The sequence below is a fragment of the Cetorhinus maximus genome, chromosome 1 (assembly GCF_964194155.1).
Source record: "Cetorhinus maximus chromosome 1, sCetMax3.hap1.1, whole genome shotgun sequence".
Lineage (NCBI taxonomy): Eukaryota > Metazoa > Chordata > Chondrichthyes > Lamniformes > Cetorhinidae > Cetorhinus > Cetorhinus maximus.
The window spans coordinates 223,927,472-223,939,788 of record NC_135879.1 but is presented as its reverse complement, the minus strand read 5'-3'; the positions used below and the strand labels follow the sequence as shown (position 1 = coordinate 223,939,788).

Sequence of the window (12,317 nt, the reverse complement as noted above, 5' to 3'; positions counted from 1 at the left end):
CTGCTGAGCCCCCTACTTTCATTTTTGGCTCCCGTGCTTCCTGACATTTTACGCAGTTTCCTCTCTTCGAGTCCTGTCCTCAACCGTTTCAAACCTGCTATCACCCAGCCTTAAAATAAATCACTGTTGACCCCCATGTCCTTGAAAACTACCACCCCACCCCATCTCCAAATTCGCTTTCCTTCCCAAATGGATTGCCACCGCCCAAATATGTGGCCATCTTTCCCGGAGTTTCACATTTGAACCTCCCCAGCCTGCTTTCACTCCCTGCAAAAGTCCTATCAGCGTCATAAATGGCATCATTTATGACGATCCATCCTCATCCTTCTCAGTCTGGCTGCAGCCTTTGACTTGACTGGTTAAATCATTCCTTTCCACTGTCTCTCCTCTATTGTCCAGCTGGGCAGGGAGCTATCTAGTCACAGCCAGAGAATCTCCTGTTGTGCCTTCTCTTCCCAACCTGCGTTTTTTTTTAAAAACTTATTCATGGGATGCGAGCAATGCTGGAAAGGCTAGCATTTAATGTTCATCACTAATTGCCCTTGAGAAGCTGGTGGTGAGCTGCCTTCTTCATCTGGTGTAGGTTCATCCACAGTGCTGTTAGGAAAGGAGTCCCAGGATTTTGACCCAGCAACAGTGGAACGATGATGATATAATTCCAAGTCAGGACGGTGTGTGTCAGGTGGTGGTGTTACCATGCTTCTCCTGCCCTTATCCTTCTAGGTGGTAGTGGTCATGGGTTTGGAAGGTGCTGTTGAAGGAACCTTGGTGAGTTGCTACATCTTGTAGATGGTACACACTGCTGCACTGTTTACCAATGATGAATGTCTGAAGCGGTGGATAGGGTGCCAGTTAAGCAGGCTGTCCTCTCCCAAATGGCTTTGAGCTTCTTGAGTGTTGTGGGAGCTGCACTCATCCAGGCAAGTGGACAGCATTCCATCATACTCCTGACATGTGCCTTGTAGATGGTGGACAGGCTTTGGGGAATCAGGAGGTGAGTTACTTGCTGCAGGATTCCCAACCTCTGAGCTACTCTTGTAGCCACAGTATTTATATGACTGTCCAGTTCAGTTTCTGATCAATGGTGACCACCAACTCCCCCAAGGCCCTCCTGCCTCACACACCCCCCCCCCCACCACACCAGATGTTGATAATGGGGGATTCAGCAATGGTAATGCCATTGAATGTCAAGGTTTAGGATATTTAGATTCTTTCTCCTTGGAGATGGTCATTGCCCGGTTTCTATGTCCCTGATCTGTGTTGTTAAATGATCTTAATTGAGACAGTGGCAGGCTGCTCAGGATTAGAAAGGGGACACAAATCAGCCATTGCAACAGCAGGCCATTCAGCCCCTCAAGCTTGTTCCACCATTCAATGAGACCATGATTGATTCTATCCCTAATCACTATCCAATGATCCCTGATGGAAGCTGGCTGTGCACTGACATTACCAGGCTTGGCTCTGCTACTGTCATTGAGCAGATAACTGCAACACTCACTGCCTAGACTCACATTTGAAGTAGTGAGGCTCTGGTGAGTGGTTGATACCTGGAGGAATTTGTTTCCCAGGACAAATCAGTGGCTTCAGGTTAGAGGGTGAAATTCTGAAGGATGATAGGAAATTCATTTATAACATTTCACAGAGCGGTTCAAGTGAGCACACTTTCTTTTAACTTGATAAATGTGACCTTCACCTTTTCATATCTTTTGTTTTGAAGGAAATCTGCCATTCTTACCTGGTCTAACCCACATATGACTCCAGACCCACAGCAATGTGGTTGACTCTTAAATGCCCTCTGAACAAGGGCAGCTAGGGATGGACAATAAATGCCCACGTCCCATGAATGAATAAAAAAAACTCATTGCATGCTCCCCTAAAACTCAAATTTAAAATTCTCATCCTCAGTTTTAATTTTATAAAACAGTGCAGCCTGACAAACAATGACATGAAAAATGAATAAAACATATTGCGAAAAGGTCACCTGTGACGAAACAGGAAAACAGATGGTTACTAATCCACGTCATATTCTTATCTACAGAAAATACAATTATATGCCAAAGCAATTTGCATATTTAAGTTCCAACACAGCATGATGTCTTCTAATTTATCTAGTGATGGAGCCACTTCCATTAGATTGCTGCCAGCAGTATGATACCATGCCTCTTAGGGCCACCAAGGATCTTAGCAACAGACTCTTTGATGGAATCTATCATTGTGCCTCTGCAAAACCAAGTTGCTAACAACCATGCTGATCAATAACAGCAGAAGACCCTAACATTGCTCTCTCTCTCTCTCTCTCTCTTTCTGTCATCTTGCAAGAGATCTGTCTCAGTTTCCTCCCTTCCCCAAGCTTTCCCGGGCCATCCTCAGCTTTCCATATGGTCTTTCACCAAATGGAATCCATTCATTACTTTGATGGAAAGTAGCACCAGATTTTCTGCTACTCGTTTTGTAATCTCCAGCAACCAGGCGACCTTCCGAGATATCTGCGCTCCTCTTATCCTGGCTCTTGCACATCTCCAATGTTAGACACTTATCGTTGGTGGCCACACCTTCAGTGACCAAGCCCAAGTTTCTAGAATTCCCTTCTTACACTTCTCCGCCTCTCTACCTCGCTTTCTTCCTTTGAGATGCTCCTTGAAATCTATTTCTTTGACTAAGCTTTTGGTCATCTGCCCGAATGTCTTCTTATATGGTTCGATGTCATATTTTGTTTTATGATGCTCCTGTGAAGCATCTTGGGACCTTTTACTAGGTTAAAGGTGCAATATAGATATAAATTGTTGTTTTTAATGTTTCCTGTATGCAGGGCACCCTACATAGCGCCTTTCATTGCTTCAGGATATCCCAAAGTGGTTTACAGCACAAGATGTACTTTTGAATTGTGGTCCCTGCTGTAATGTAGGGAACACAGCAGGTTTTCACATGGTAAACAGCAATGTGATAATGACCAGATATTCTGTTGTAGGGATGTTGATTGACTGATAAATATTGACAAGGACATCATCGATAACCTCCCTGCTTTCATTCTATTATAATGCAATGGGATCTTTCACATCCCCCGAGAGGGAAGAGGCTTCATTTTATCACCTCATCTAAAACATGGCACTTCTGACAATGCAGCCCCCTCTCAGGGCTGTACCGAGTGTCAGCCGAGGTTTTTATATTCAAATTTCTGGAATGAGACTTAAACCCTCAGCCTTCTAACTCAGAGGTAAACGTGCTATGGTTGAATTTGGTCACTTTGCCCTCCACATTACACACATGCTATTTTCCCAGCCAATAAATACAATAATAAATGTTCAGTATTATTGGCTTCCACAACTGAAAGTGCCAATGTTTCAGCATCCCTGTTGTGAAATATAGCCTGATCTCAATATTTAATAAAATAGCTTCACACTTTGCAAATCCCAATATAACATTCTGGCACAAGTACACTTATTCAATATATAGCCAGTTCACTTGTAGTATTATATCTGACTGGCACACCGAGGTGTTATCTATATAGCAAAGCCCAGCACAATAAGGCTGGCACTTGTAGGTCAGTTGTTTACTTGTTCCAATATTTAAATTTATCTGAATTGCAAAGGAAACCGCCTCTATGGAGCTGATAACCCAACATGTCTTGAATGATCTGCAATTTCCTCCAGTTTAATATTGGGAAGACCAAGGCCACAGACTTCAGCCCCGCCACAAACTCCAGACCTTCACCCCAACTCCATTCCTCTCCCAGTCTCTTTCTCAGACGGTTCGCAACTGTGGAATCCTATTTCCATACCTTCCCCATCAGAAAGACTGCTTATTCCCATCTCCAAAGCATTACTCACTTCCTTCCAATCTGCTGCTTTTTTTTAATTATTCATTGGCTAGGCCAGCATTTATTGCCCTTGTTCAGAGTCAACCACATTGCTGTGGATCTGGAGTCACATGTAGACTAGGCTAGGTAAGGACCCCAGATTTCTTTCCCTAAAGGGCATAGTGAACCAGATGGGCTTTTACAACAATCTAGTAGCTGCCTTGGTGGGAACTGAACTTACAGTTCTGGATCATCAAAGTAGGTCTCTGGATTATTACCACTATGCTACTGTCCTGCTTACCTTTTGGAAGCACACTGGAAAATTTTACTCCAGGAAAGTTATGGGAAGCAGGTTCACACTATCCATGTATCTCAATATCTTGGGCTGTTTATGGGATCAGCACACAATGAGTTAAAATAACCTTTGACAGCGATGCTTTGTAAGAGATGAGAAACTGAAGGAATATGTAAGTCATTCATCATTTTCTGGAGGATCTGGCACATGTTGTTTGGTCACTGTTTGTGGTAATAAAGCTTGAGTGGTCCCCATGTAACCAGTGTAAAGGAATTATTGCGAGAGACTGACGAACATGAGTGTATTTTGAATATTGCTGAAAAGAGAGACAGCACCCTTTTCTCCTGTAGTATAAATTGTTGTGATCTTTTGAAATTTGGCATTCTTGCATTTGTCAATTTGTCATTAGAAGATGTTGCAATATTACAGGATCTCAGTTCACTGATAGGTTCCTGGTAGAGTTGGCTTCTCGAACCAGGTAACGCTTATTCCAAAAGAGATCGGGAGAGAGAGAAGCCTTCAGCCTGTTTCCCCTGCTGAATACTTTCTTGACACTGTCTGTGTCACTTGCAATCTCGCTGTCTGGTGGTTGGGCAGCCTTGCTTCAAAATAATTCACCCATTGTTTTTTCCAAGAGGTTTTGGGTGTTTCTGTCTGTGGCAGCCATTGTTTCAATAGTCAGTACTTTGCATTTTTAATGTCTCTTCCTTAGACAGTTACAAGTTTTGATGGGTGTCTGGAATGAAAGGAAATGTTTCTCTCTTCACACTCCTCTGAGGTTAATTTGTTTGTTTCTCACCTCCACCTTGGAAAATGGCCTTGCATTTTTAAGCAGTTTGCTCTGTCCCCATTCAAATTGCAAAAACTTCCAGTCAATTGAACAAGTGAAAATCATATTTTCAAAAAACCAAAGGGGCATAGCCTCATGCCAAAATCCAGAGGCAATGAGGTCAAATCCCATCACGGCATACGCTGGGATTGATTCCAATGAATGTGGTAATTAGTGGGAAAGATGACCATAAAAGCAGTCTAACCAATGCAAAAAAGACCCCAAACTGTTTTACCGATGTCCCTTCAGAGAAGGAAACCTGACACTATTACCCAGACTGGGTTCTCTTATGACTTGAATCCTACACTACCTGGCTGATTCTTAATGCTGTCATGGGGAATGAATATACCCTCACCAGTATCCCCCACATTCCAAAAGCAAATGAATCCTGGACACTGTGTTTAGTTCAACAGCTCAGAACATGATACAACAGTTGGCAGTTGATATGCTGAACGTCTTGATACTAACCAGTAAATTGACACTTGGCTTTGATGAAGAGTCTGCTTTCAGACTGAAGAGTGGAACCAGCACTCTATGGTATAATGAAATTAAAGATCTCAAAAGGAACTTCATGTGATCCAGGAAAGGATCTGAATTATTTAAACCATTTATCTAACAGATTTGATTCTAAGAAATATTATTGCACAGTCATTTAAAGGAAAAATTGTATCTTGCAATATTGACTAAATAGTCCTCCCCAGCATGTCTCACTAATGAAAAAAGAGAAATTGTTTTTAACTCCAGATTAAGTTCTATTTCCCAAATATTGATTCACTTGACAATTATTCAGAGCAAATATGAGCATCTGAGCCCATATAAAGAGCAAAGGTGCAAAAATCCACCAAACATGCTATAAACCCCAGTACAGGGAGGGTGCTTCATAATATAATAACCCATAAATTTACTTATTGCAAAAAAATTGCTTTTATATAGCACATTTTATACCTAAGAGGTCCCAAAGTGCTTTACAGACAATTAAGTCCTTTTGAAGTGTAGCCATTACCACAATATAGGAAAACATGGCAGACAACCCGCAAACTCCCACAAACAGCAATGAAGTAAATGACTAGACCATCTGTTTTAGGTGTTGGTTGAGGGATGAATGTTGGCCACTCAGAAAACTCCTCTAATTTTCTTCACATACAGCTCTGGGATCTATTCTGCCAACCTGAGAGGACAGAACTTTGGCTTAACATCTCATCTGAAAGATAGCACCTCCAACATTGCAGTACTCCCTCAGCACTGCACTGAGGTGTCAGCTTGGATTATGTGTCCAAGTCTCTGGATAGTACTTGAACTCACAACCTCCTGACTTGGGAGGTCAGAATGCTACAACTCGAACCATGACTGATGCCTAACTAATCCAATCCTGCTCATCTCCACCATGTATGAGTGGGGGCAAAAGTATTTTGAGGGGAGGAGCAATTTTCAGGGAGTAGGATTACAGCAGGCTTTTAGGTAAAGAGGGCCAGAAGCAATGCACATTATATCACTTTTATCTGAAAATATTATGCTGAAGGCTAGCTGCACAGAGAAAAAGTAACAAATAGGATGAGACTCCAAACTCTACAGGTCATGGAGAATGGAATGGAACATTCATAGTTTTCCATAGACCACAGAATGGTCGGCTCATTCCCGATGAAGAACATCTTCTTGAAGGAAGTTGTTTTGAATTCCAACTTTTAGCAACAAATGCTACTGGCTGTCCTACTGAAGCACCATAATAAATGGGGAATTTTGATGTTAATCGGAGACAAACTAAGCAAAACATAATAAGGACAACCAATGTGTTTATCGTTTCTGCCAGACTGCGAAAAAGAAATGGTTTCATTTATATAGCACCTTTAAAAACCTCTTTTGGATTCAAATCTGAAGAAAACATTGCTTGGGATTGCATCGACTGTAATGGCCTGAAGTGATTTAAATGCCCAGAGCTCTTTCCTTAAAAGCGAAAAAAATACTTCAGCCATTAAGAGAGAGAAACATGCCTGCCCCTGGTATGCTTCAATTGACAGGGCACCTGACAGTAGCTTGGAAAAAAAGGCCATCTATTTTTTTGTTAGTTTCAATTGGACTTCATTTGTTTATATTTCACAGGGTTTGTTCTATAGCTGAGCCCATTATGAATGCCTGGCTGAGTTTCAAAAGGCCTAAACTACTTATCTCATTGGGAGGTTGTGTTCACATTTTGATTTACAGTTTTAAGAGATTATCAAAGGGTTATCTGTCTTTGATGCATTTAGTGAAATAGATGTTTCTTTGTTTTTACAACAGATTGACCATTTGAGCTGATTTAAAATTATTTAAATGGATTTTATGAATGAGAGTTATTTTCAATATGAAGTGTATTTGAGTGAGAGCGCTATTAGATGGTTAGAAGTTCTTTTTTTTTCATTTTCACATGGCCCTTGAGGTCTGCCCATAGTGAATACTGGATGAGTGACTATGGGGAGCATGGAGATCTGTATGGGGTATGCAGGGGAAATGGAAGGGTTATGGGAGTATGAGGGGCATGGAAGCATGGGAATTATGAGGGGCATGTGGGGTGTGCGAAGGTGAAGGGTGTGAGTTTGAGGGCCTGACATTCATCTTTAAAACTGGGCTGTTGCCCCACTAAACAGGGGCTGGCATTCTAACCTGCTGACCTGGCCATCTGCCCGCCTCTGTGCCATCTTGGCCATGCCTAACTCCCTCCTGTCCCCCGATTCCCCAGAGAAAAATACAGTGCATGGGGGGCCTTTTAATGGAGACATGTCTGCTGGGTCAGGATGTTTCCCGACTCAACCTTCCCACCTCCTCCATGAGAATCCCAGCCCAAAATATTTCTTCAACATCTCTGGCATTCCTCATTCCCATCATTTTTCCTGTTTTTGTCTCTCAGGGACCAACAATTACTTTAGTTACTCTCCTCCTTTTAATATGCTTGTAAAAGCTCTTACAATCTATATTTATATTCCTGGCTAACTCACTCGCATATTCTATTTCTTCCCTTTGTAATAACTCTTTAGTCGCCCTTTGTTGATTTCTGAAACTCTCCCACTCCTCAGGCTTATTACTATTTTTCATAATGTTGTATGTCTCATCTTTTACTCTAATACTATTCCTAGTTTCTGTTTTTTTAATTAGATCCCTCAAGTTCCATTCTTGACTACTGCTCTTCCTAATCTATGTGCCCTTGGTCCTCCCACACTGGTCTTTCACGTACTCCTGCTCCCTCGCTATACTAATTCTGGCAGACCCTTCAATGTTCGTGTTTTTTTTTAATTTCTCATGATGGGACAACGCTCAGTAGCCATATATACCATCCTTCTCGAGTTGTTTTGGGGTTGTGGTGACAGGCCTCATTGAATCTCTGAATTTCTTTGTGATGATGGTGTTGAATAGGAAATTCCAGGTTATTGATCTAAGGTTGCTGCTCCTTTAGTCACTAGCAAAGACTGCAAAGCAGAGAGGTGCTATCAAAGTTCTTTGGTAAGTTCCTGCATATTATGCACACAGTAACCATGGCATGCCAGTGGTGGGCAGGTGGATATTTAACCACTTGTGTAGACCTTGTCAGCTTTTCCACTAAACCGGTAGAAATTTGCAACTTGATGAGCCAAAATATTTGTGATATCACTCAATACAATTGGATAATAAAGGCATAAGAAATAGGAGCAGGAGTAAGCTATTTGGCCCCCTGAGCCTGCTCTGCCATTTAATAATCATAGCTGATTTGATCGTGGACTCAACTCCACTTTCTGCCTGCCTCCCATAACCCTCGACACCCCCACAGGTCAAAATTCAGCCTTGAATATATTCAATGACCCAACCTCCACTGCTCTTCCAAAGAGTTAAGACCTTTTGAGAGAAGTTCCTCCTCATCTCCATCTTAAATGGGAGGTCCTGTATTTTGAAACTGTGGCCCCTAGTTCTAGGTTTCTCCACGAGGGGAGGAACCTCTCAGCACCTATCCTGTAACTAGATATGTGGCTTTGAAATAGAAGGGAGCTCTGCTCCCTGGCCAGTAATATTCAGGATGATTTACATTGACCAGAATACCTAGCATTCATTAGTAACTTTTTAAAAATGATGTGGGAGCCGCTGGAAAGTCCAGAATTGTTCCCCATCCCTAACTGCCCTTGAGCTGAATGGCTTACTAGGCCACTTCAGAGGGCAGTTAAGTGTCAACCACATTGCTGTAGACCTGGATTCACATATAGGCCAGACTAGGTAGAAATGTCAGATATCCTTCTCTAAAGGGCAGCAGTGAACCATATAGGTTTTTACAATTGATGATATTTTCATGATCACCACAACTGAGACTAGCTTTCAATTTCAATTGTTTTTTTTTATTAATTGAAATTAAATTCCACCAGCTGCTATGGTGAGATGTGAACCCATGAACCCAAAGCATCAGCCTGGGCCTCTGGATTTACTGATGCAGTAACATTGCCACTATGCCACCATCTCTCCATCCCTGATTCAGCAAAAAAAAAAATCAGAGAATTGGGAGAAAAAGATCATTAGAAATTCTCATTAAAAGGAAAAGAGAACATTAACAATTAAGTTCAGCACTTTACAGCAAAACTCACTGGATAGCAATCAGGAACCAAAAAGGGCATCTGATTTTTCCACTTGACCTGGCCCAGGACAGTAAGGTTAATTGTAATGCTCCAATAGCTGCCACAGCTACGATTGATAAATTCAGCACATAACAGGGGATCAACTTTGGTCTGTATGGCTCAGTGCCTTTTATTGATTTTAATCAGTGATTGAGCAGTCACTTCAGAAAATCTACAGCTACTTCAATTGGTGTCAACTGTACAAAGGATAAAAATGTACAAAAGAAAAATGTATCTACAGAACATTAAAGCTTCTTGAATTTTTCTCAACCATTAATATCCTCAGAGCAGTTAAAGCCACTGGCTCTTTTCATTGTATACTGAGCAGTCCCACTTGCAGCTCGGACTGTATAACGTCCCCGGGTGCTGCACTCCTCCACAGCAGCATTGCAACCAGAGCCCTGGGTCAACTGCACAGATCCAAAGAAGTACATGGTGATGTAGTACAAATAGTTTAGCCAAACTAGTCATTGTCTTGGCCTTGTTGGTGCGCTACCAGCGTGCACTGCTCTTCTGTTCTGTTCCCCAGCAGTCTCACATCCTCCAACAGGGACTTGTGTAGACTTAGGGCTGAGGCAGTTATTGAGAACATCACACCGAAGATAGCAATAATAAAACTTTCGCCCAGGGTTGTCTGCATCGCTGTCTTCTCAAATTCTTTTTTCTTCAGCTTTGTCTTCACCTGAAAGAACAGGTACGAGCACAGTGCCAATGACCCAACATCCAAAATGGCTGCAAAACAAGAGAGCACAGCAGTCTCAGCCTACATCATCATCATCGTCATCCAGTCCAACAACTACACTCTTCAATAGGTTTAATGGAGGGATCGCTCTAGTAGCACACTGGTTAATGGCTTACCTTAACATAAATGTGTTAATAATTGTGCCAGCAATTTACATTTCTATAGAATGCTGTATGTACAGAAATTCGCCTGTATGCAGATTATACAGCAGGGGAAGTGGGTAATTAGGAGGAGCAAGACAACTAATTAGGAGCTGGAGCCAAATGCATTGTCAAATAAGAGGGGGTTAAGCACCGGGGAGACCTCCCAATCTCCCAGGGCGATGGTTGGATAATATTGGTCATGAACTATGATCAGATGTTCAACTCACATGTTGCTACATCATGGAAAACAAAGGAGAAATTCTAGGAGTTACATTGCTATAGTGCCTCATCACATCCACAGGAATTCAATGAATACAGTGAATATCCCCCCACAATTGATTCACCAATCAATCCTCCACTATTTACCCTTTCAAAATTTTTCATAATCTTGAAAGCACTTTTTTCTAGTTCTGCCTAAAGTTTATTAACCTTAAGATTGTGAAAAGTCTGAATCAGACAGCAGAAGAACATCATGCCCATTGCTTCTAAATCCCACCCACTACTACTTGTGAGCTTCGTACTCTCTCGATACTTGAAGTAGGTGGCAGATGTGGTGGATAACAGAAATGTAGTGCATGTCGTGTACACAGACTTTCAGAAAGCATTTGGTAACAGGCTATTGAAGAAGATTAAGGGATAATTTAAGGAAATAGTCTTTTAATTAAAACAAACAAAAAGTATGGCAAGGGATGTTAATCCTGTGTGTCGTATGGGCTGCAGCACGTGGGAATTCTTAGACACTCCTGGCAGTCTGGATGACCACATATGCAGGAAGTGGCACCAGCTTGACCAGCTTAAGCAACAGATTTCGGACCTTGAGCGTCAGCTGGACACACAGCAGTGCATCTGTGGGGCTTAGGGTTACATGGATAGCATGTTTTTAGATGTGGTCACTCCGCAGCTTAAGGAAGCGCAGTCAGAGAGAGAATGGGTGACCACCAGTCAGAAGAAGGGAGGCAGACAGGTAGTCAGGAAAGCCCCAGAGTGCATCTCGCTCAAGAACCATTTTTCTGAGTTGGAAAACGGTGAGGGTGAAGGTTCCTCTGAAGAATGCAGCCAGGGCCATGTTCACAGCACTGTGGGAGGCTCAGTTGCACAAGGGGGGGAGGAGTAAGAGTGCAAGAGCAATAGTGGTAGGAGACTCAATAGTGAGGGGTGCAGACAAGCATTTCTGCGGCCGTAGATGTGACTCCAGAATGTTTGTTGCCTCCCTGGTGCCAGGGTCAAGGATGTCACAGAATGGCTGCAGCGCATTTTGAAGGGGGAGGGTGAACAGTCAGAAGTCGTGGTTCATATTGGTGCTAACGACATAGGTAGAAAGAGGGATGAGGTCCTGCAACAAGAATTTAGGGAGCTAGATAACAGATTAAAAAGCAGGACCTCAAAGGTTATAATCTCTGGATTACTCCCTGTGCCACGTGCTAGCAAGTATAGGAATAGGAGGATAGAGAGGATGAATGTGTGGCTGAAGAGATGGTGCAGGAGGGAGGGCTTTAGTCTCCTGGATCACTGGGTCTGTTTCTGGAGAAGATGAGGCCTGTACAGGTCAGGGTTGGGCCTGAACCAGAACAGGATCAACATCCTTGTGGGGAGGTTTGCTAGTTGCGGGGGGGTGGGGGTTTAAACTAATTTGGCAGGGCGGTGGGATACAGAGTGGAGGTATAGTAGAGGGTGATGCTCAGCCAAATATAGGAGAGAAACTAAGCCAGTCTGGAAATATAGACCTGTTAAGGGACAAGGGAATAATACAAGGCTGGATTGCATCTATTTTAACACAAGGAGTCTTACAAGTGAGGCAGATGAATTGAGGGCGTTGATTAGCACATGGGAATATGATATTGTTGCTATCACAGAGACATGGTTGAGGGAAGGGCAGGACTGGCAGCTCAATATTCCAGGCTATAGAAT

General features: G+C 42.6%; 1 protein-coding gene and 1 pseudogene across 2 annotated transcripts in view; both read right to left on the bottom strand.

Annotated features, from left to right (window-relative positions):
• LOC144687802 (large ribosomal subunit protein eL31 pseudogene) overlaps positions 1-12,317 on the bottom strand; it is a 647,000-nt pseudogene that overhangs the window by 342,182 nt on the left and 292,501 nt on the right. The window lies entirely within an intron of this gene.
• LOC144687597 (uncharacterized) overlaps positions 9,630-12,317 on the bottom strand; it is a 46,342-nt gene continuing 43,654 nt past the window's right edge. Inside the window, exon 3 of the mRNA XM_078553933.1 lies at positions 9,630-10,256. Within this exon, the coding sequence (XP_078410059.1) occupies positions 9,988-10,256 (269 nt within the window). The 3' untranslated portion in view covers positions 9,630-9,987. The remainder of the gene's footprint in view (positions 10,257-12,317) is intronic.